Genomic DNA, 25,271 nt, shown 5'->3' with positions numbered 1-25,271 from the left:
TCTAGATGCCACATAGTATTCCACCAGTCTTAGTCTCTGGTATTCTAGACTCGTAGTTTGTAGGAAAAGCAGTTTGCATTTCACATAATGTTGTGGCATGTATTTTACTTTTGCTATTTCTAATGAGCTGCTCTGATCTTTTCATCATTGCAACTGGTTTGAGGCAACTTGCATTAACAGTCCAATGTGTGGGTTGATGAGAGGGTTGGTGTGTTTACACATAAGCTTCCATTTTGGAAAAGCTGTAACATAGGGCCAACTTGCACCATACATGTTAGGAGTGTCCAAGACTCACATGGTGCTGTGGGTGGAGGATTTATCCATGCTTTCCTAAGTTCACCCTTCATACGACAGGTCAGTTTGGCAAAATCCCATTGTAAGTGTGCCACACTGTCCACATCACACTCCAGTCCGGCCTCCTCCGGACATGATGCCTTTTGAGAGAAATGAGACTCCCGTCCCCAGCAGGTACGACTGCTTCTGAAGGCTGAGAGAGAAGCCGAGCTGTGTTTTTCACTCTTGTACCCGGGCTCAGCCAGCCGTTCTATTTTCCTTGAATTGAGTGGAATGAGAAAAAGGGCTTGGTAGAATGATGCTTCTGCGCTTTTTATTAGAGAAGATAAGAGCCAGAAACAGAATTACATTATGGGGCCCCGCTGCAAAGCCTCCCTCTTGCAAAAGCTCCCTCTCTCTCTATCCTGTTTCTCTTGATGTGACAACACAAGAAGAGCTGCACAAGGTGAGGGTGTGACATGAGCCTCGCCAGCGACCAACCCTCACAATGTAAAGTGGTGTGCACACTGCTTATATATGACATTTTCTCCCCGCCTCGGAACACATGTAATGCAATAGGCCCTGCATGTACAGCTTACCACCAATTACTAAGTGAGGGAAGCTGCTCTGTAGACAGCCTTGTATACTAACAGGTTAAGGATTGTGAGACGGAAACAGGATGGAACCCACGCTTCAAAAAGCCTGTCAGTAATTTAAACCACTCAATGCCTTTGGCTCATGACTAAGCCATCCCACCTTAAAATCGACTTACTGAATAGATTGAATTGCAAAGCCCCAAACGTGCGATACAGACCAAATCCCCTCTGGCCATCACACAAGTAATTTGTAGACTTAAGAAGACCTTCCAAAGGTGTCACAATGTCATATATAATAAAGAAGTTCTGGCTCAGGGACCAGAAGATCAATTGCTGACTTTTTCCCACCACTGGTCCAATGATTAGATTATCATGATGCGCAGGGTTTTTCTTTATATTTACTATTTTCTTCATTGTAGAATAATAGTGAAGACATCAAAAACATGAAATAACACATACAGAATCATGTAGTAACCAAAAAAGTGTTAAACAAATCAAAATATATTTGATATTTGAGATTCTTCCAAGTAGCCACCCATTGCCTAAATGACAGCTTTACACACACTTGGCATTATCTCAACCAGCTTCATGAGGTAGTCACCTGGAATGCATTTAAATTAACAGGTGTGCCTTGTTAAAAAGTTCATTTGTGGAATTTCTTTCATTAATGCGTTTGAGCCTATCAGATGTGTTGATGACAGATGACAATGTGTGGGTAAAATATTTGGTAAAATATCAAGTCCATATTATGGCAAGAACAGCTCAAATAAACACAGAGAAATGACAGTCCATCATGAAGGCCAGTCAATCCGGAATATTTCAAGAACGTTGAATGTTTCTTCAAGTGCAGTCGCAAAAACCATCAAGCACTATGATGAAACTGGCTCTCATGAGGACCGCCACAGGAAAGGAAGACCCAGAGTTACCTCTGCTGCAGAGGAGAAGTTCCTTAGAGTTACCAGTCTCAGAAATTGCTGCCCAAATAAATGCTTTATTGAGTTCAAGTAACAGACGCATCTCTACGTCAACTGTTCAGAGGAGACTGCATGAATCAGGCCTTTATGGTTGAATTGCTGCAAAGAAACTACTACTAAAGAACACCAATATTAAGAAGAGACTTGCTTGGGCCAAGAAACACGAGCAATGGGACATTAGACCAGTGGAAATCTGCCCTTTGGTCTGAGTCCAAATTTGAGATTTTTGCTTCCAACCACCGTGTCTTTGTGAGATGTAGAGTAGGTGGATGGGTGATCTCCGTATGTGTGGATCCCACAATGAAGCATGGAGGAGGAGGTGTGATGGTGTGGGGGTGCTCTGCTGGTGACACTGTCTGTGATTTATTTAGAATTCAAGGCACACTTAACCAGCATGGCTACCACAGCATTCTGCAGCGATACGCCATCCCATCTGGTTTCCGCTTTGTCCCACTATCATTTGTTTTTCAATAGGACAATGACCCAACACACCTCCAGGCTGTGTAAGGGCTATGTGACCAAGAAGGAGAGTGATGGAGTGCTGCAACAGATGGCCTCCACAGTCAACCCGACCTCAACTCAATTGAATTGTTTTATACTTTTGGTTACTACATGATTTCACATGTGTTATTTCATAGTTTTGATGTCTTCACAATTCTACAATCTGGTAAGTAGTCAAAAATAAAGAAAACCCCTTGAATGAGTAGGTGTGTCCAAACTTTTGACTGGTACTGCACATGTCGCTGCTATTGCTTTAGGGAGAACGTGAGACATAGACTTTCCATATAAGTAATGATGCTCCCTTTACTCATTAGTTTTGTTAGGGTCAACACTTATTTTGAGACTGGAATCCTGCTTGTCATGTAACAGCGCGCTACTAACACTACGATCATGATTAACATCTCACATCTAATGACAGCTTTTGTAATAGGGTGTCAGCTGGCAGGACTAAAAAAAATCAATTAAAGCGTGTCATGGAAGGGTCTCCTCTTGAACGGTTAAAACTGGTCACATTGGTCCAGTGAGTTGTGCGCAGTCAATTCACGTTCATGTTTACCATGATATCAGCATGTGCCATTCATTATTCAACCTGCCCATTAAATGTCATATTGAATGTCTGTACCATTCTGATTTTGTAATTGAAATAGCTCTTTATCATAGAGTAATGAAAACAGTCCTTTGCACTTCGGTTTGCACTGAAACATCAATCTGAACATTTTGTCTATTGGATCAAGCTTTAGATGTTCAAATACCTACAGATGTAGGATCTTGATCTTGATCACCCTGTTGCAGGAGAACTTTAAAACTTGTAGTGTATTTGAGGTTTAAAAAGACTTCTGATGTTTGTAATTTAGGGTTAGGGTTACTTCAGACTTGATTTTCCCCTAAGAAAAATGTATCAAACTCTACATAAATGTCCATTAATTATAATATTCCACATAATAATTATAATTTCTTGCTGCTGAATTTTCATGCTGTAGCAAACTGGCTCAAGTTAAGAGCTTACATCTGTATTGGACCATCAGCTTTTTCCAGTTTATTATAATCGGAACAATACTACCCTCTGTTACCTTATTTCTATACAGGCTCATAAGACACAGGAGCAGATGCTTGCTCTAACAGTCCCTTAACACAAGATTAATGTTGCCCTTTGAGAAGGTTGTAGGACACGCCTCAGCTCCTCAGCCAGCTCGGTTTTTAAAGTGCTGCACAGCCATTGTCACTACACGGAGAACATAACACAATAGACGCACAATTAGGGCTTTTTGTTTGCTCAGATTAGTCACGTCAGCCAGAAAATGGTACGTAGCATGGAGCTGTGCACTATTACCATCAGAAAGATGCACAGGTGTGTGAGAGCCAAATCATGCTTAATCTCATTTCACACATTCCAATGTTCCATGAATATGAAGAAGGGAGAGCGAATGAAAAAATACGTACCAAATAATAAACGTCTAATTGGATGAATTTTCCTTGCCCCCAAAACGCAGGCAATCTGCTCTGAACCTGATAGCATCACAATACACAATTGATAGGATTGTAGGGACTAGCGGTTAGCTGGAGCCTGGCTAGTGAAAAATCTGTTTGTTAGTTCAGGAATGTTCAGTTCAGTGTTAGCCAATAATTAGCTATTAGGAAAGGTGCTTTGTCTCAAGCAAAACGCTCTCCCTCCTAGATTATACCCAACCAGATTGCAGAATCGGGACAGTGCGTACACACAGGATGATGCCGGTATTGACACTTAAAGTACTAAAAACTCTTAGTTGGGAAGTCCACACAATAGGGAGGGGTGTCACATATAAAATCTTGATCTATTATTAAAATAAAGCAAAAGCTGAAGTGTGATGCTGTTTTATAAAATAGTCCTAGAGAGTTAGTAGTTTAGCAAGTAGATATATTTCTGCCCATTGGTGTGAAGCTGTGTGTAGCCCAAAAGAAGCTGGGAAAAAAGTTGTTAGTGGATTTTTTTTCCAGCCATGCTTTTAGAACCTGCTGCATTGATGTGCTCCATTATTGATGTGTTTGGTTCTCCTGCCACTTCCTGCAAAGCAGCCCAGAAAAAATACCTAAATATCTGTCTCAGTCCGATGGGAGCTTGCCGTATTTATTTGGCAGCATTTTGTTAAGGAATTGAGTAGAGAAAACAAATCTATTAAAAATACAATTCTGTCCAAATCTGACAGGTGCACAGAAAAAAATATATATATAAAACCGAAGAAAGAAGGTTGCACCTTGAGTGGTCGAAGAAGAATCCCAAAACATGAAATTGTCAGTGTTAATTGTGTTTCTTCTCTGTTCTTCCTCGTAGAGTCTTGATGGGAATGTTGTGGTGCGTAGTCACGCACGGGTTTCCTCTCTCACCTTGAAGTATGTCCAGTTCACCGATGCCGGCCACTACCTCTGCACTGCCCGCAACTCCATCGGTCAAGACCAGCAGACCATGTACCTGGAAGTCCGCTGTAAGACACCCATCTGTCTGTCTCTATTAGCTTGTTGTCAGCGCTTTTTCACATCACATTTCACTAATACCACTTTTTACCTGTATCTTCAAAAGTTCCATGAGTTGTCACCTTCTATTTGAGTATAGTAATTTTTGACTAAATCGAAGAGAATGTCCTGAAGTGTGATAGTCCAAAAGAATTCTAGATCAGAAAGTTACCAAAAGACGCATACACCTTGACTTTGACACAATTTTACCCAGAAGCCATTGACCCAATGACCTTGACCCATTGATTTTTCCTTTATGCTGTGTCACTAGAGTTCAGTGGATTGTTCAATATCTAGCACTGTGTAATGATGGCTTTGTAGCCTTGCCAAAGATTTTATTGAATTTTCTGCCTAACCAATTGAGTAGGGGCCAGTAAGTTTCAATGTTAACAAGTTCCAGACTCACAGTTAGGGCTTTTTTTTTATCAGATTAGTCACTTCAGCCTGTTAACGGTACGTAGCACGGAGCTGTGCACCATTACCATCAGAGAGATGCACAGGCAAGGGAGAGCCAAATTGTGCTTAATCTCATTTTGCACGTTCAAATGTTCCATGAAAATGAAGGGAGAGAGAATGAAAAAAATATGTACCAAATAATGAACGTTCAATTAGATTAATTTCCCTTGCCCCCAAAACACAGGTAATATGCTCCTAAAATCAGATAGCATCACAATACACAATTGATAGGATTGTAGGGACTAGCGGTTAGCTGGAGTCTGGCTCGTGAGTAATCAGATTGTTAGTTCAGTAATGTTAGTTTAGGGTTGTTCAGTGTTAGCCAGTAATTAGCGATAAGAAAAGGTGCTTTGTCTCTCGCAAAGCACTTTCCCTCCTAGATTAAACCCAACCAGATTGCAGAATCAGGACAGCATCTACACATAGGATGATGCCGGTATCGACACGTACAGTACTCAACTCTCAATTGAGACACTCACTTCATATTATCTGTAGTATGCGCCGTGTGTTTGTGCTACTCATGTGCTGATATTAAAAAAATCTGTCTTGCCCTTTCGGTTGGTAAAAATATCTTATGAAAACAATGATTGTTTTAGCTCTCCTCTCGATAAGCGCAGGGTTTATTTTGAGAAACCCATTTAGCTGTAATTGAACAGCGGGGTTCATTGCAGAGTCAGACAGTGGGTTGAGATTTCAGAGAGGGAGCAAGGTCTTATCGGTGGAGCAGGGATGGAGAATCTGCCAACTCGGCGATGTCCATCAATCCCAAAAGCTGGTGACCGCAATGCTATCAAGTGCCCAGTGTCAGACGTCGGAACCAAAGCTAACAGCATCAGGGGAGGCGTCAGTATCAAGGACATATGAGAGAGAAGAACAATATTTTACACAGCTTATATGGGCCCAGGGAAGCCCAGGGTTATTTTCTTACAATATTAAACATGATCAACTAAAACCGTTTTGGGGGGTGTGTGGTAGATCAATAAATTGTGGTAGCTTTAATAGCAGTTGAGGTAGTGAAGGGAGAGTCTGTGGCGCTAAGTCAACAATACTGAATTGGTTACAGCAAGTGTGTAGAGTAGCAATATGTGAAAGTGAGTGCAGTCCACACACTGTTGTACAGAGAGTTTTACTGACAACTGGTTGATTTATGCTTGCCATGTGACATGAAAGGCCAAACAAAGAACCATAACCATAAAACAACAAATAAGAATAAAATATAAGTCCTTCTTACACGGCAGCTTATTTATTATTCACATTCGTGTCCATAAAGCACAAATTGCATAATAAAACAAATTGATAGTGTAGTGGTGACTGGAATGAAGATTCAGCCTCTGTCTTATCTAGTGTTATTTTTACACAGTTGCTGGCTCATCACTTTTACCCCTGAATGCAACTTACCACAGCAGCCTTTATGATTTTATTTCATAGTGTAGCACAACGTTACTATGCTCACCATATGATATATACCACTTTATGTCCTCATAGAAAGACAAACAGAATTGTTGTTAAACTTTTTTTTTATAGTGGTTAAACCTAGGTATTGTGGGAGACGTATCCAGAAAATAACACTAGAAACCACACCCTGAATAATATACTACACTGCTCAAAAAAATAAAGGGAACACTTAAACAACACAATGTAACTCCAAGTCAATCACACTTCTGTGAAATCAAACTGTCCACTTAGGAAGCAACACTGATTGACAATAAATGTCACATGCTGTTGTGCAAATGGAATAGACAACAGGTGGAAATTATAGGCAATTAGCAAGACACCCCCAATAAAGGAGTGGTTCTGCAGGTGGTGACCACAGACCACTTCTCAGTTCCTATGCTTCCTGGCTGATGTTTTGGTCACTTTTGAATGCTGGCGGTGCTTTCACTCTAGTGGTAGCATGAGACGGAGTCTACAACCCACACAAGTGGCTCAGGTAGTGCAGCTCATCCAGGATGGCACATCAATGCGAGCTGTGGCAAGAAGGTTTGCTGTGTCTGTCAGCGTAGTGTCCAGAGCATGAAGGCACTACCAGGAGACAGGCCAGTACATCAGGAGATGTGGAGGAGGCCGTAGGAGGGCAACAACCCAGCAGCAGGACCGCTACCTCCGCCTTTGTGCAAGGGGGAGCAGGAGGAGCACTGCCAGAGCCCTGCAAAATGACCTCCAGCAGGCTACAAATGTGCATGTGTCTGCTCAAACGGTCAGAGAACACCAAGATTTGCAAATTCGCCACTGGCGCTCTGTGCTCTTCACAGGTGAAAGCAGGTTCACACTGAGCACATGTGACAGACGTGACAGTCTGGAGACGCCGTGGAGAACGTTCTGCTGCCTGCAACATCCTCCAGCAGGACCGGTTTGGCGGTGGATCAGTCATGGTGTGGGGTGGCATTTCTTTGGGGGGCCACACAGCCCTCCATGTGCTCGCCAGAGGTAGCCTGACTGCCATTAGGTACCGAGATGAGATCCTCAGACCCCTTGTGAGACCATATGCTGGTGCGGTTGCCCCTGGGTTCCTCCTAATGCAAGACAATGCTAGACCTCATGTGGCTGGAGTGTGTCAGCAGTTCCTGTAAGAGGAAGGCATTGATGCTATGGACTGGCCCGCCCGTTCCCCAGACCTGAATCCAATTGAGCACATCTGGGACATCATGTCTCGCTCCATCCACCAACGCCACGTTGCACCACAGACTGTCCAGGAGTTGGCGGATGCTTTAGTCCAGGTCTGGGAGGAGATCCCTCTGGAGACCATCCGCCACCTCATCAGGAGCATGCCTAGGCATTGTAGGGAGGTCATACAGGCATGTGGAGGCCACACACACTACTGAGCCTCATTTTCACTTGTTTTAAGGACATTACATCAAAGTTGGATCAGGCTGTAGTGTGGTTTTCCACTTTAATTTTGAGTGTGACTCCAAATCCAGACCTCCATGGGTTGATAAATTTGATTTCCAATGATCATTTTTGTGTGATTTTGTTGTCATCACATTCAACTATGTAAAGAAAAAAGTATTTAATAAGAATATTTCATTCATTCAGATCTAGGATGTGTTATTTTAGTGTTCCCTTTATTTTTTTGAGCAGTGTATTATAGTATTCATTATAGTGTTTTAGCTATGTACAGATATCTAGTGCAGACATAACATGCCCCTCCCCATGTTGTTGCAGATGCTCCCAAGATCCAGGGCTCGGTGACGGTCTACACCTGGGAAGGGAACGCAGCCAACATCAGCTGTGAGGTGCTGGCTCATCCGGGAGCCTCAGTGGTGTGGTTCAGAGATGGCCAGCAGCTGTCTAGCACTAACACCACCAACGTCAAGATCTACAACACACCAGCTGTCAGCTACCTCGAGGTATGGTACAATAGGGATATGAGGGCCCCAAAACTGTGTGTAGAGTATGTGATGAATGATATCACATTTTTAAGAATGCACTCCATACAATGTAATGCCAAACATTGTCTGGTTCCTGCATAGCATGCATGGCTAAAACAAACGAGACTCCCTTGCAGAACCCTGACATTTCTGCATGCAGTGATTCAGTAACAAGTTTGCTGAAAGCTTCATTTTAGCTGTAATCCAACCAAAGTAGAGTACCCATTTAACATACTGAAACTTCCTAATGATACCAGGGAGTAATTGACTGCTCAAGTTGAGACGTGCTTAGGCTGACCAATTAAGTATGACAGTAATGTTATCTCGCAATTAACTGTCAGTGAAATGATAGCACACGGATGTTATATCACCATAATACACCGTGGCTATTTTGTGTCAAGGTCCCTGGAGAGAGAATAATTGTTGATGGCATAATTCTTTCTGAGGTACTTTAGAGACGCTTTTATGTAACGTGAAATACAATAATACAACTGGATTTATACTGGTATGTGTTTTTTTCCTGAACCATTTTGGTTTAAGTGCCTTTCTAAAGTTAATATAGGTTCCATTTTTTTTTTAAATATCATAAATAAGTGCCTTTCTCAAGGACTGTAGTTGCAGTTAGAGCGTTGTAACCGGAAGGTTGCTGGATCGAATCCCCGAGCTGACAAGGTAAAAATCTGTCATTCTGCCCCTGAGCAAGGCAGTTAACCCACTGTTCCCCGGGCCCCGAATACGTGGATGTCAATTAAGGCAGCCCCCCACCTCTCTGATTCAGAGAGGAAGACACATTTCAGTTGAATATAATCAGCTGGACAACTGACTAGGTACCCCCCTTTCCCTTTCCTCCTGAGATTGACAACTACCTGTTGGTTTATACAATTACCAGATGTTAAAACACAATTCACCTAAGGCAAGCTCAAACTGGGTAACGCCTGCAGCACGTATGTGACCACATTTCGCAGTTGAGACTTATGTACCATTTCCAATATTGGCTTTTCTGTACACTTTACAAAAGCACAGACTCCGAGCCTCAAACGGGTATATCATACACTGCAGTTGGGTGGAAAATGGAACAAGGGATAGATGGCCTTAGCATCCCCAGGCACACCTGGCTACATAATCATCTGGCTAAGTGGACTCTTTTGTTTAAACATGTAGCAAGCTAGCTAGCTAAACAAGTTCATGAACCATAATCCCAACCCATACAGTTTAGCAATACAAATGGATTTCTGACAAAATGAGATACGATTTATAACGTTAGCTGGCATTAGATACCAAGCAACTAACATTAGCTAGCTAGTTAGGTTTAATGTTGGCCAACACTGTTGATCTTCCTTTCTTCCCCATCACTGTCATCAGAAAACTCTGCATTGTCTGGTTCAATGACAGTTGTTTAGTGACATTGCTATTATCTTTTCAAAAAATCTGCGGTAGACTGCTGATCAGGGATACCTCCCAATTATGTTATAGACCAGGGGTCTCCAACATTTTCTAGCATGAGAGCTACTTGAATACATTTCTCTTTAAAACATATTTTATAGCTTTCAAATAGGCACATTCATCTCTTCTCTGGGTCCTAGGTGTACAAGTGATGTGTTTTCTGTCAATATACCTGGTAAAATAATGGTTAATAAACAACTAAGGGGCCCTATCAAATGATATTTTGTATTTTCCAGAATTTTGTTTTCTGTTTAATTTTTCCTGGCTTAAATTATTTAGTTTTTGACTCTCAATATTACAATTATTCATAGAGAAACAACAAAAAATGGGTCCATGTCAATGCTTAAATCACATCAGAAGACCAATTTTGAGGTCTAAACAAAAAAAATCCCATTTAATTACACATTTCGAAAGAGAGGAATGGGTCAGTCTAGGGACGTTTCAGCCTACTGCTGCAGCACGTGTGATGGCAGAATTTGCAAAATGATGACCACCCAATTGATACAAATAATCATGATATCTTTCTGTTATGTAAGCCCACTTTGCAGTTAACATTTAATTGAGAAGGTTTTTACAGAAAGTCTTTCTGTCTACCCACAAGATGTTTATCATTACTAGCATTCCTAACTGGCTACATACTGAGTGATAGACAAATGCGCACACAAAACTGACAGACCTGCTGGATATTAATTGGCAGATTTGTTACGTTTGGCTTTTTAAGGCAATAGTGGCTAACCAGGTGTGGGGTAATGCCAATGTGGCTTTGTTTGGATAGTAGCCAGGAGCTTGTTTAAGAACGTTTGCAATGGGACACATGTAGAAAATGCATGTACTTTCAGAATTGCTTGGCGAGCCACTCATATGTGGGCTGCGAACTACTGGTAGCTTGCGATCTACCTGTTGGAGACCCCTGCTGTCAAGTGTCAGTGTGCAGCGGTGAGGACGGAGTCAGGCGCAGGACACAGAACTGAGTAAAATAACGTACTTTACTCGAAAAGAAACAACCATACAATTCCACACAGGGAAAACACACCATAACACAGAAGTCTACTAACACTCAACAAGGAAAAATCATGCACAAAACATATTGGGAACCAGAGGGTTAAATAGGGTAAATAATTATAACGTAATGGGAACCAGGTGTGTACAATCAAGACAAAACAAATAGAAAAAGAAAAAGAAACGTAGACCGGTGGCAGCTAGAAAGCCGGTGATGACGACCGCCGAACGCCGCCCGAACAAGGAGAGGCACCAACTTCGGCTGAAGTCGTGACACCTGCCTGTTATAGACAGTAGCCTGTGGCATAGTAAAACAATCAGAACCCATCTCTCAGCATGACCAGCCCTCCATTATCTTAGCCATTCAAGGCTAGCCAGGAAGGATCCTTAGTTTCTCTGTGAGAAAAAAAACTAGGCTCTTAATTTTGAAAAATGTTTTATTTACAGATCACCTACAAGTTTATTGTTAAGGCACATGAAAGTTCACTTTTTTTTTTTACATCTCACTTGAGAGCTCCAGAAACACATTGTTATCCTTTCAAAAAAAACGAATGTCAAAATCTAATTTTCACATGTTGTATTTAAATGTCAAGTATTTTTAATTTAGAGTTCACCACACATGTGAATTGCTGTTTCACATGTTAAGAACTTGTGAAAATCAGATATGCAGTTTCATGTGTGAGAAACTCATGTGAAAATCTCAAATTCACATGTGTAAATCTAATTAGCAGTTTCATATGTGTAATTTGCAGTTTCACATGTAAAGAACATTCACATGTGAAAACTCATGTGAAAATCTCACTTTCACATGTGGAATTGCAGGTTCACATGTTTTGGTGAAATAGTGTTATTCTCCTCACATGTGAAGAGGTAGTGTTAACATATTGCTGTAGCAATGCAATTGCTATTTGTAATGTAATTCTGTTAAGGTAACTTAACCTACCTGAGTATAATAATTCAAGTGTGTTAAAAATGATTATTTTGTATTTCTGAGCCATCCATTCGGATGTGTTACTGCTGCAAGCGCACACCTCTCTTCATACATTGGTCAGTAACTGTTGGAAGAAGCTCAGTAAAAAGAACAGAAAAGCGAAGGCTATCTGTTTCCCTATTTATAATTTTTAATTTTTAATCCAATTAACTCAAGTTAGTGCACACATTATTTTTTTGCGCATTGTCTGAATGCGTTCAAAATACACTGAAAACATCCAACATACATAATCTATACAAGTAGAAACAACAATGCGATGACAAAACAAGTTGACTTTGAGGTTAAAGAAAGTGTGCTTGTCAATTTACCAGATTTTGCTAATTGTTACTTTGGACAAAATCAAAACGGCAATATTCTTGTAGTGCTTTTTGTATTAATTTAAATAGAAATTACAGCTCAGTTTGAGCAAATTATAAATGTGTGATTAGTCACAGCAAATCCTGCGATAAACTAGATTACATTTGAATCGTTTGACAGCCCTAGTTGACATTAAAATGTGAAAAAGCTTGTGAAAGTTTAGCGGACATGCGTCAGTCATGGTTGCTCATGGTCATGTGATGAGGTAGCCCTGCCTGCAACTTAAACATTAGTGTTGGCCCTCTTGGGCGGGTGGTCAAGACATTGGCACGTTGAAGAATGAGACAGATATTTCACTGGAAGTATAAATGTGAGGCATCCACTTACTACCAAATATCATAGTGAGAGGATGCCCGGCAGTGGTAGAAGATGGATTTTGACTGACATTCTGCAAGTTCTCATCGATGAAACATTTGATCTCAATACAAGCTTTGTAGAGAGAGCATCGCTGCGAAGGTGGAGTCATGCGTCCTTCGAAACATGACCCGCCTAACCGCGCTCATAACACCTGCCAGCTTAACTCATAAACCAGCCACACCAATGTGTCGGAGGAAACACCATTCAACTGATTCCTGGCCACGGCCGTTTGTTTGCACAGCTCGGAAATTAACTCAGGTCTGTAGTAATGCCCCTAGCATTGCATGTGATGCACTGCCTTAGACCGCTGCGCCACTCTAGAGGCTCTCAATACAGGTTTTTTTTATTCCCAAAACTAAAATCTGCTATGAACAGATTGGACTAAATTGCGTTGTTTAGGAGTGCAAAGGCGAATTGAGTTATTGCACACTTCACGGAGTAGGTGTTCTCTAACGGGCAGATGCATGCTAAAACGGGCCAATAGGATCTCACTAACTCGTGCTTTGTTCTGCCCACCACCTTGCTTGTTCTGCCCACTGTGACTCATGTGTCCCCATTGGAAACGACAGGCTGTGGTCGATCTTGGTTAAGTTATAAAAATCTTTGACAGTGGCGTCTGCCGTGGGAGACCCGGGTCCTAAATCTCGACATTTATAAAAGCACACGTGAAACTTGTTGGGAAACCACAGTCAATGGTTGCGTCCCAAATTGCACCCTATCCCCTATATAGTTCACTACTCTTGACCAGAGCCCAAGATTCTAAGTAGAGCTTTATAATGAGAATAGGGTGCCATTTGGTACGCAAGCATTGAGTCTGTTCCCAGGACCTGGGTGGACACAGTCAGCATGCATAACCTTCTGTGCGGAATCTCAGGCAGTGAGTGTGCCCATTCAAAAGTGGGTTTCATGCCCAGTGTCCCCTGAACCTAGAACGCTCTCTGTGGCAAAGAGGCCTGTATGACCCGCTGGCACATTTACCTTAAGATGCCTGGTTAATGGTGCCACCAGAGGGGCCCACTGCCCCTGTTACTCGATCATTTTCGAGCAAGACGTACGCCAGCGGTGAGGAACAAAGAGCGCTGCTAGCACCACGGCGATGAGATCCTCAGTAATCAACAAGACCATCTGGGGTAAATCAGATCATTGAAGGAAAAAAATAAATCTTCTTCCAGGTCACCCCAGATTCCCAGAATGACTTTGGAAGCTACAACTGCACAGCTACCAACATGATCGGAGCAGAGTCCAAGGAGTTCCTCCTGATCCCAGCAGGTCAGTCAACAGGGCTTACTCTGTGATACTGTACACTGATTTCCCTTATTCAGATGATTCATATGTATTCATTATTAAAACATTTGATACTGTATAGCTGAACAAATATGGCAATAGAAAGTTTGTATTTTAGTTAAATGGAAGGTGCATATAGTACAGCCACACAGTGTCGTTAGCACACCTTACGCAGCTTCAACCAATTATTTCTGGAACAGTTCAGAAGTTTGGTCTCGATTTTACTTCCGAAACCACAAGTATTTCTGTGTCAGTTTCATACATCACATCTGGAGGTCAACATAGGGCTTTTAGCTTCAAGATCAGTTACTTTGCAGTTGTTAAGGTGAAATGCAATTGTGATTTAAAAACATAATGGGTGTAATTTCCAGGGCGTTTACAAAGACATTTTGGCGTTAAGTACACATTTAAGGCTGCTATTTTGGTGGACTATAAAGCAGTACAGACGTCAAGGGTAGTTGGACAAGCGTTATTTTATTCATCTGCAACACAGTGGTGACTGCCACTTTAACACATTTGTTAGTGAAGTGGCACTGTGCTTGTGAGTGCACCAATGGAAGAACCATTCTTACATTTTTTTAAAGCTAGTTGTGAAAAGATATGGCAGATTTGGCTGTTACAATTGTTTCCCTGTGTCCAGTGTCAGTAAACCATGTGTGTCTCAGAATATCACCCCAACATGTTCTTGCCAATATAATTTGGAAGATGTCATTTGGATAATTCCCTTGCAGTTGGGACATCATTTCACATGTAGCCTGTAGTATCATAAAACCTTAAAACCGTGATTGGCTGATCCCTTCATATATGGCCTTTTGACTGGGTGAATCCGGGCACATTTCTCGTTGAATCCTTGAGTCTGATTGGCTGCACATCCCGTGGGTCTCGAGGGCCAGGATTTAACCGGTATGTCTCTGTGGTGTTGTGTAGATGTGCCGTCGGCACCCGCCATCGAGCGAGTGGAGCCCTTCTCCAGCACTGCCGTTGTGGAGTTTGAGGAGCCCGATGCCAGCGGCGGCGTTGCCATCCTCAAGTACCGGGCAGAGTGGCGCATGCAGGGTGAAGACTGGACCGGCAGGGAGTACGATGCAGAGGAGGGTGAGTTGTACACACACACACACACACACACACACATACAGACAAACACACAGACAGACACACTGAGCAGCCCACCACAAAATGACATTGCCAGTAGGACTCCAAGTAGACTAGTTTATGCCAGATGGTTGAAATGTGAACGTCAGCCTTCAGTTGTGAATAAGGCCCGTTTGTTGAAACATAACCTAGTGTCAGAGCATAATTAATACCTTTCATATTGAGTCTTAGCCAGTGTTTTCTTGGAAGGGACAAATCCATCTCAATGGGATAAATAACATGTAAATAAAATATCAAAACCTATGTGAGATGTTGGGGTTGATATTAGAATTTAATTGTCAGCACAGTGATTCAGCCGAAATGACGACAAACACAAAGATGCACTAAATAACAAATCTGTCAGGGGCTGACAGGCCCTCCTTCCTGTCGAGTATATGTGGCACTGTGTCTATCTGTTGGTCTGTCTGTCTTATCCATGCTCACATGGGATATGTCAGCAGATTGTTGACAAGCTGTTCTGTCAGCCTTGAGCCCAGCCTGACACACGCACACACGAAAGAGCTGGCTGACACACACACACACACACACACACACACACACACACACACACACACACACACACACACACACACACACACAGGAATCCCTTCTAGCACAGAAGCACACAAACTTAAAACAACTTGGTTCACACACAAGTTACTGCAATTCTGCAGACACACATATATCAAATAAAATAAAAGTTTATTTGTCACGTGCGCCGAATACAACAAGTAGACCTTACAGTGAAATGCTTACTTACAGGCTAACCAATAGTGCAAAAAAGGTATTAGGAGAACAATAGGTAAGTAAAGAAATAAAACAACAGTAAAAAGACAGGCTATATACAGTAGCGAGGCTACATACATACACCGGTTAGTCAGGCTGTTTGAGGTAGCATGTAGATATGGTTAAAGTGACTATGCATACTGTATATGATAAACAGGGAGTAGCAGTAGCGTAAAAGACGGGTTGGTGGGTGGCGGGACACAATGCTAATAGCCCGGTTAGCCAATGTGTGGGAGCACTGGTTGGTCGGCCCAATTGAGGTAGTATGTACATGAATGTATAGTTAAAGTGAGTGTGCATACATGATAAACAGAGAGTAGCAGCAGTGTAAAATAGGGGTTGTTGGGGTTGGGGGGTGCACAACGCAAATAGTCCGGGTAGCCATTTGATTACCTGTTCAGGAGTCTTATGGCTTGGGGATAAAAACTGTTGAGAAGCTTTTTTGTCCTAGACTTGGCACTCCGGTACCGCTTGCCATGCGGTAGTAGAGAGAAGAGTCTATGACTGGGGTGGCTGAGGTCTTTGACAATTTTTAGGGCTTTCCTCTGACACAGCCTGGTGTAGAGGTCCTGGATGGCCGGCAGCTTAGCCCCAGTGATGTACTGGGCCATACGCGCTACCCTCTGTAGTGCCTTGCGGTCAGAGGCCGAGCAATTGCCGTACCAGGCAGTGATGCAACCAGTCAGGATGATCTCGATGTTGCAACTGTAGAACCTTTTGAGGATCTCAGGACCCATGCCAAATCGGTTTAGTTTCCTGAGGGGGAATAGGCTTTGTCGTGCCCTCTTCACGACTGTCTTGGTGTGTTTGAAAAATTCAAGTTTGTTGTTGATGTGGACATCAAGGAACTTGAAGCGCTCAACTTGCTTCACTACTGCCCTGTTGATGAGAATGGGGGCGTGCTCGGTCCTCCTTTCCTGTAGTCCACAATTATCTCCTTTGTCTTGGTTACGTTGAGGGATAGGTTGATATTCTGGCACCACCTGTCCAGGTCTCTGACCTCCTCCCTAATGGCTGTCTCGTCGTTGTCGGTGATCAGGCCCACCACTGTTGTGTCGTCTGCAAACTTAATGATGGTGTTGGAGTCGTGCCTGGCCAGGGAGTACAGGAGGGGACTGAGCACGCACCCCTGGGGAGCTCCAGTGTTGAGGATCAGCGTGGCAGATGTGTTGCTACATACCCTCACCACCTGGTGGCTGCCCATCAGAAAGTCCAGGATCCAGTTGCAGAGGGAGGTGTTTAGTCCCAGGATCCTTAGCTTAGTGATGAGATTTGAGGGCACTATGGTGTTGAACGCTGAGCTGTAGTCAATGAATAGCATTCTCACATAAGTGCTCCTTTTGTCGAGGTGGGAAAGGGCAGTTTGTAGTGCAACAGAGATAACATCATCTGTGGATCTGTTTGGGTGGTATGCAAAATGGAGTGGGTCTAGGGTTTCTGGGATAATGGTGTTGGTGTGAGCCATTACCAGCCTTTCAAAGCACTTCATGGCTACAGACTTGAGTGCTACGGGTCTGTAGTCATTTAGGCAGGTTGCCTTTGTGTTCTTGGGCACAGAGACTATGGTGGTCTGTTTGAAACATGTTGGTATTACAGACTCAATCAGGGACATGATGAAAATGTCAGTGAAGACACCTACCAATTGGTCAGCACATGCCTGGAGCACACGTCCTGGTAATCCGTCTGGCCACGCAGCCTTCATATCAAATCAAATTGTATTTGTCACATACACATGGTTAGCAGATGTTAATGCGAGTGTAGCGAAATGCTTGTGCTTCTAGTTCCGACAATGCAGTAATAACCAACGAGTAATCTAGCTAACAATTCCAAAACTACTACCTTATACACACAAGTGTAAAGGGATAAAGAATATGTACATAAAGATATATGAATGAGTGATGGTACAGAGCGGCATAGGCAAGCTGCAGTAGATGGTATTGAGTACAGTATATACATATGAGATGAGTATGTAAACAAAGTGGCATAGTTTAAAGTGGCTAGTGATACATGTATTACATAAAGATGCAGTAGATGATATAGAGTACAGTATATACGTATACATATGAGATAAATAATGTAGGGTATGTAAACATTATATTAAGTAGCATTGTTTAAAGTGGCTAGTGATATATTTTACATCAATTCCCATCAATTCCCATTATTAAAGTGGCTGGAGTTGAGTCAGTGTGTTGGCAGCAGCCACTCAATGTTAGTGGTGGCTGTTTAACAGTCTGATGGCTTTGAGATAGAAGCTGTTTTTCAGTCTCTCGGTCCCAGCTTTGATGCACCTGTACTGACCTCGCCTTCTGGATGATAGCGGGGTGAACAGGCAGTGGCCTTCCTGTGACATCGGGTGGTGTGTATGTTGACCTGTTTTTAAGGTCTTACTCACGCCGGCTACGGAGAGCGTGATCACACAGTCGTCTGGAACAGCTGATGCTCTCATGCATGCCTCAGTGTTGCTTGCCTCGAAGCGAGTATAGAAGTGATTTAGCTCGTCTGGTAAGCTTGTGTCACTGGGCAGCTTGCAGCTGTGCTTCCCTTTGTAGTCTGTAATAGTTTGCAAGCACTACCACATAAGACGAGCGTCGGAGCCGGTGTAGTATGATTCAATCTTAGCCCTGTTTTGATGCTTTGCCTGTTTGATGGTTCGTCGCAGGGCATAGCAGGATTTCTTGTAAGCTTCCGGGTTAGATTCCCGCAACTTGAAAGTGGCAGCTCTACCCTTTAGCTCAGTGTGAATGTTGCCTTTAATCTATGGCTTCTGGTTGGGGTATGTAGGTACAGTCACTGTGGGGACGACGTCCTCGATGCACTTATTGATAAAGCCAGTGTACTCCTCAATGCCATTGGAAGAATCCCGGAACATGTTCCAATCTGTGATAGCTAAACAGTCCTGTAGTTTAGCATCTGCTTCATCTGACCACTTTTCTTTATTGACCTAGTCACGGGTGCTTCCTGCTTTCATTTTTACTTGTAAGCAGAAATCAGGAGGATAGAGTTGTGGTCGGATTTACCAAATGGAGGGCGAGGTAGAGCTTTGTACACGTCTCTGTGTGTGGAGTACAGGCAATCTATATTTTTTTCCCCCTCTCGTTGCACATTTAACATGTTGATAGAAATTTGGTAGAACTGATTTAAGTTTCCCTGCATTAAAGTCTCCGGCCACTAGGAGCGCCGCCTCTGGGTGAGTGGTTTCCTGTTTTCTTATTTCCTTATGTAGCTGGCTGAGTGCGGTCTTAGTGCCAGCATCTGGCTGTGGTGGTAAAGCCACGAAAGTATAGCTGAAAACTCTCTAGGCGAGTAGTGTGGCCTGAAATTTATTACAATATACTCTACTTCAGGTGAGCAAAATCTAGAGACTTCCTTAGATTTCGTGCACCAGCTGTTGTTTACAAATATGCACAGACGGCCACCCCTCGTCTTGTGTTGTTCTATCGTGCCGGGTCAGCGTATGTCCCGCTAAGTGAATATCCATGTCGTCATTCAGCCACGATTCAATGAAACATAGGATATTACAGTTTTTGATGTCCCGTTGGTAGGATATTCGTGATCGTACCTTGTCTAATTTATTGTCCAATGATTGCACGTTGGCGAGTAGTATTGACGGTAACTGCAGCTTTCCCACTCGCCTTCTCCGGGTCCTCACGAGGCATCGGCTCTTTGACCTCTGTACCTGCTTTGCTTCCTATTGCAAAAAACGGGGATGTCGGCCCTGTCGGGTGTTTGGAGAATGTCCTGCTTTTTGTGGAAAAAAATCTACTCATGGACTAGAAAATACACACATACACACACAGAAACAAACATAACCAACCTCAACATATGACTTTCTCGCACACCCTCGCCCCCACACACACAGGGTCAAGCAATACACCTCCCCACACACTCACTCAAACAAACGAGGACGAGCCTCCACGCTCGCTCATACACAAGAAACAGTCATGCCATCACACCCCCTCTCCGCTCACAGTCTTCTCCACCACACTGCCTTGCTCCTGGAAAGAGAGGAGATCAAAATAACAGCCAGCACTCTGTCCTGTCCTCTGCTCTTTTAAGCACAGGCCCTACCATCGCATTACTCTTCCTAGACCCATCCAAGACATGGGTTTCATCAGCCAGCTGGGTGACTGGGTCCGTGATGAGTAGCTTTAATAGAGCTTTCTAAAACCCTTTTTCCTCCGACAGGCCTGAGCATGATCACCATCGTTGGCCTGAAGCCCGAGACCTTCTATGAGGTCAAGATGTCCGCCATCAACGGCAAGGGCGAGGGCGAGAGCAGCCCTCCCCAGAACTTCAAGACTGAGCCAGTCCGTAAGTGCCTCCCTCCTTCCCTGTTCCCTCCTGCTCCCTCCCTTTTTCCCTGTCCCTCCTGCAGAGCGATAGCACTCACCTGACCGTAATGCTTTTCCTCCCCATCACCACCTAGTGCAGTCTAGCCATCCAGCCACGACCACCCCAAGCCCCCTGCGCCAAAAGCATAATGCATCCCCCTTCCGATCTCTCTGATAGACCAGCCACTCCACTCCGGGGATGCATTACCAACTGACCCCAGACTGCGTGTCTGTTTGCATGGAAGGGTTGGGGAAGGAGGGCTAGGGACCTAGTGCTTCATATAATAGAGGGTGAAAGGGGGGTGCAATCCTAGTTTCTGTACCCCCCCCCCACACACACACACACACACACACACTCTGCTCCTTGTGACCATAGTGTCTGTGTGTTTGTCACGGTTCTTCATGAGGACAACTGAAGTTATCAGAGCATAATCCTTTGTCATTTTGAGATTTTCTCTCGACAGATATTTGATGGATCAATGAATGCTACTACCTAATAATTGATTGAAAGGAGTTTTGTGTGTACATCACTTTGAAGCATCACTTACTACACAACCATCACTGAAGCATCACTCCTGAAAATTCTTAAACTTCTAAAGCATAGTGAATTTGGAATAAAACCATACATTATACATTTGCCAATATAGTGGAATATCGTATGGAATAATGGTATCTTCAGATAAGTCAACACTGAGGGTTTGTTATTCTGAATCTCAGATGCCGTCACGAGTAAGAAGAGGTTGTTTCTGCACATTCTCGCTACGGAAAAATCCAAAAGTCAGGCAGTGAAAATATTGTTATACTTGTAGAGTAGTACGGGCATAGTTAGAGACAAATGTACTTCCTGATTAGTTTATAATTGCTCCTCTTTTTGGCTGTTTTATTAAGGCCACTTTACACAAATTAAGTAAGTGGAAAAAACTTGGAAGAGCTGCTTAATGAAATAGCATAATATTAATCTGGTGAGATTCACACACTGCGATAGCCATCCCAAAACACAGGTGCTGAAGGAATTAGAGAGTTGGAATGGAATAGCGACCCCATCTTTTCTCTTCTCCTTCCTAGTTTGCCAGTCATGCTGCTTGAAGTTGCTGTGCTGGCTAGTTAAAAAGGTTTATTCCGTTCTGATTCAACACATTGTATTTAAGGCATGAATCAGTCTGATTCGGTTCTGCTTCTTGCCACGCTTCCATCTGTGCTTTAAACCTTCTGCTTCTGCAGCAGTCACCCTTAGCTGCCACTTGGATTTACCCTTTTTTTCAGTCTGAAGTCTAGAGGGATGCCTTGTCCTGGTATTACTTCATAATTTCGAGCATTGACTACCTTTTTTTTATCTGATAAACAGTGATTTCATGGTGCTCTTTATGTTTTCTTAGCTTAAAAGTACAGTGACATTATTTTAAGTCTATCCAGAATCCTTAAAGAGCAACTCCCCCACTTTTCAACCTCATATTCATTATCTCCAGAATCAAACCAGTGTTTACATATATGAAAACAGCGTATTTGTTTTGTAGGAAGAAAAAAAATACGTTAGAATGTTATACCGAATGTCATCATCAAAGGTTTTTTTTTTTTTTAATTAAGTGATTTTCAAACACTGAGATTCGCGGTGACGTGGGAATCAAGAAAAAAAAAACTCCCTCTGGCTAGAAACCCTTTCCAGGTTTTGAAAATCCCTGTTTTTTAAAAACTTTTAATCCTACCCTGTGATTTCACAAAGAAGTATTTTTTAGGACCTTATATTTTTAACCATAGATCATTGAAACGTGCCATTTTTACAAATGTAAACACTGGTTTGGTGCTGGAGATGAGGAATATGAAATCCAAAAGTGGTGCAGTTGCCCTTTAACATGCCTAATTGATGATAAAGTACATTGATTAGGTATTTTTATTGAGTTCTCTAAATTTAGAATACTTGCTTCTTTTTTTTACTGGTTATATATATATATATATATACATTCTATTCTCCAAGATCGCATAGCAGTTCAGACGTCTTTTGTCCTCGTCTTGTCGTGTCCTGTATATATATATATATTTACAACTTTTTTTCACATACATTTTATTTTTATTTTCCATCAACTCATCTTCTAAACACTCTCCTGCAACCAGCCTCACCAATTTATATTTATAAAAAAGTATTATTTACCTCAGATCTGCAATCCTTCAGGAAGCTAGCCAGAAACTCCAGGAGGCTGGCCAGAAACTAGCCAGAAGCTAGCCAGGAGCTAGCCCAGAAGCTAATCAGAAGCTAACCACGGTTTGTGGTCATCGGCTGTCCTTTAGTTCGAAAATCTATCGAAAATCTATCGCCAGTTTTGTACGGCGCAGCGCGGCTCGGGAAACGGAACATACCGGACCATTTTTTTTTTCTCTCCATGTCCCTGGATTTCAACTGCTCTCTGGACGTTCATACCCGGATCTCACAGCTAGCTAGCTGCTATCCGTGTGACAGTCGGCTTTCGTCGATTCCGGAGCATACATCGATTGTTCCGGTGCTAGCCAGCTCCGTCAATCACGCCTGAGTTCCATCATTCACTCCTGGGCTGCAGTCACCTATCCGGACCCGTTTCACTGCCTACGCGGAGCCCCACCGGGCCTTCACAACCGGACTGCCGACGTTATCTACCTGAAGGAGATCCGGCTGGCTCCTCTGTCGCGACGTTACCGGAACGCCCATCTGCGGCCCGCTAACCGTTAGCTGTCTTTCCGGCTGCTATCTGAATAGACAATCGGACAATTTATTTATTTGAATTATTATGTTTTCTTCTCGGGCCTCTATAACTATATCTATTGTTCTTATTTTTGTTGTTGTGTGATTTGGATTAATCCCCTCTACCACACGGAACCCCACTAATCTACTGACCGAACGCAAGAGGTGGCTAACAACAGACTCCATCCTATGCTAGCTTGCTACCGGTTGGCTTGGCTAGCTGTCTAAATCGCCGTGACCCTAAACCAACCTCTCCACTCACTGGACCCTTTTGATCACTCGACTAAGCATGCCTCTCCTTAATGTCAATATGTCTTGTCCATTGCTGTTCTGGTTAGTGTTTATTGGCTTATTTCACTGTAGAGCCTCTAGTCCTGCTCACTATACCTTATCCAACCTATTAGTTCCACCACCCACATATGCAATGACATCTCCTGGTTTCAATGATGTTTCTAGAGACATTATCTCTCTCTTCATCACTCAATACCTAGGTTTACCTCCACTGTATTCACATCCTACCTTACCTTTGTCTGTACATTATACCTTGATGCTATTTTATCGCCCCCAGAAACCTCCATTTACTCTCTGTTCCAGACGTTCTAGACGACCAATTCTTATTGCTTTCAGTCGCACCCTTATTCTACTCCTCCTATGTTCCTCTGGCGATGTAGAGGTGAATCCAGGCCCTGCAGTGCCTAGCTCCACTCCTATTCCCCAGGCGCTCTCTTTTGACGACTTCTGTAACCGTAATAGCCTTGGTTTCATGCATGTTAACATTAGAAGCCTCCTCCCTAAGTTTGTTCTTTTCACTGCTTTAGCACACTCTGCCAACCCGGATGTTCTAGCTGTGTCTGAATCCTGGCTTAGGAAGACCACCAAAAATTCAGACATTTTAATTCCAAACTACAACATTTTCAGACAAGATAGAACTGCCAAAGGGGGCGGTGTTGCAATTTACTGCAAAGATAGCCTGCAGAGTTCTGTCCTACTATCCAGGTCTGTACCCAAACAATTTGAACTTCTACTTTTAAAAATCCACCTTTCTAAAAACAAGTCTCTCACCGTTGCCGCCTGCTATAGACCACCCTCTGCCCCCAGCTGTGCTCTGGACACCATATGTGAACTGATTGCCCCCCATCTATCTTCAGAGCTCGTGCTGCTAGGCGACCTAAACTGGAACATGCTTAACACCCCAGCCATCCTACAATCTAAACTTGATGCCCTCAATCTCACACAAATTATCAATGAACCTACCAGGTACCTCCCCAAAGCCTTAAACACGGGCACCCTCATAGATATCATCCTAACCAACTTCCCCTCTAAATACACCTCTGCTGTCTTCAACCAAGATCTCAGCGATCACTGCCTCATTGCCTGCATCCGTAATGGGTCAGCGGTCAAACGACCTCCTCTCATCACTGTAAAACGCTCCCTGAAACACTTCAGCGAGCAGGCCTTTCTAATCGACCTGGCCGGGGTATCCTGGAAGGATATTGACCTCATCCCGTCAGTAGAGGATGCCTGGATATTTTTTAAAAATGCCTTCCTAACCATCTTAAATAAACATGCCCCATTCAAGAAATTTAGAACCAGGAACAGATATAGCCCTTGGTTCTCCCCAGACCTGACTGCCCTTAATCAACACAAAAACGTCCTATGGCGTTCTGCATTAGCATCGAACAGCCCCCGTGATATGCAGCTGTTCAGGGAAGCTAGAAACCATTATACACAGGCAGTTAGAAAAGCCAAGGCTAGCTTTTTCAAGCAGAAATTTGCTTCTTGCAACACTAACTCAAAAAAGTTCTGGGACACTGTAAAGTCCATGGAGAATAAGAACACCTCCTCCCAGCTGCCCACTGCACTGAAGATAGGAAACACTGTCACCACTGATAAATCCACCATAATTGAAAATTTCAATAAGCATTTTTCTACTGCTGGCCATGCTTTCCACCTGGCTACTCCTACCCCTGTCAACAGCACTGCACCCCCAACAGCAACTCGCCCAAGCCTTCCCCATTTCTCCTTCTCCCAAATCCATTCAGCTGATGTTCTGAAAGAGCTGCAAAATCTAGACCCCTACAAATCAGCCGGGCTAGACAATCTGGACCCTTTCTTTCTAAAATTATCTGCCGAAATTGTTGCCACCCCTATTACTAGCCTGTTCAACCTCTCTTTCGTGTCGTCTGAGATTCCCAAAGATTGGAAAGCAGCTGCGGTCATCCCCCTC

At 43.1% G+C, this 25,271-nt stretch overlaps 1 protein-coding gene across 19 annotated transcripts in view; it reads left to right on the top strand.

Annotated features, from left to right (window-relative positions):
- The window catches only part of ncam1a (neural cell adhesion molecule 1a), a 315,716-nt gene that overhangs the window by 248,639 nt on the left and 41,806 nt on the right, over positions 1-25,271 (top strand). For all 19 annotated transcript variants that reach the window (XM_036937580.1, XM_036937573.1, XM_036937569.1 and 16 more), the window contains 5 exons: positions 4,653-4,803; positions 8,450-8,634; positions 13,975-14,071; positions 15,014-15,181; positions 20,189-20,314. In XM_036937580.1, coding sequence (XP_036793475.1) covers positions 4,653-4,803; positions 8,450-8,634; positions 13,975-14,071; positions 15,014-15,181; positions 20,189-20,314 — 727 coding nt within the window. The remainder of the gene's footprint in view (positions 1-4,652; positions 4,804-8,449; positions 8,635-13,974; positions 14,072-15,013; positions 15,182-20,188; positions 20,315-25,271) is intronic.

The sequence above is a fragment of the Oncorhynchus mykiss genome, chromosome 12 (assembly GCF_013265735.2).
Source record: "Oncorhynchus mykiss isolate Arlee chromosome 12, USDA_OmykA_1.1, whole genome shotgun sequence".
In the NCBI taxonomy this organism is placed as follows: domain Eukaryota; kingdom Metazoa; phylum Chordata; class Actinopteri; order Salmoniformes; family Salmonidae; genus Oncorhynchus; species Oncorhynchus mykiss.
Note: the sequence above shows the minus strand (reverse complement) of the source record. Positions and strands in the feature narration are given on the sequence as shown.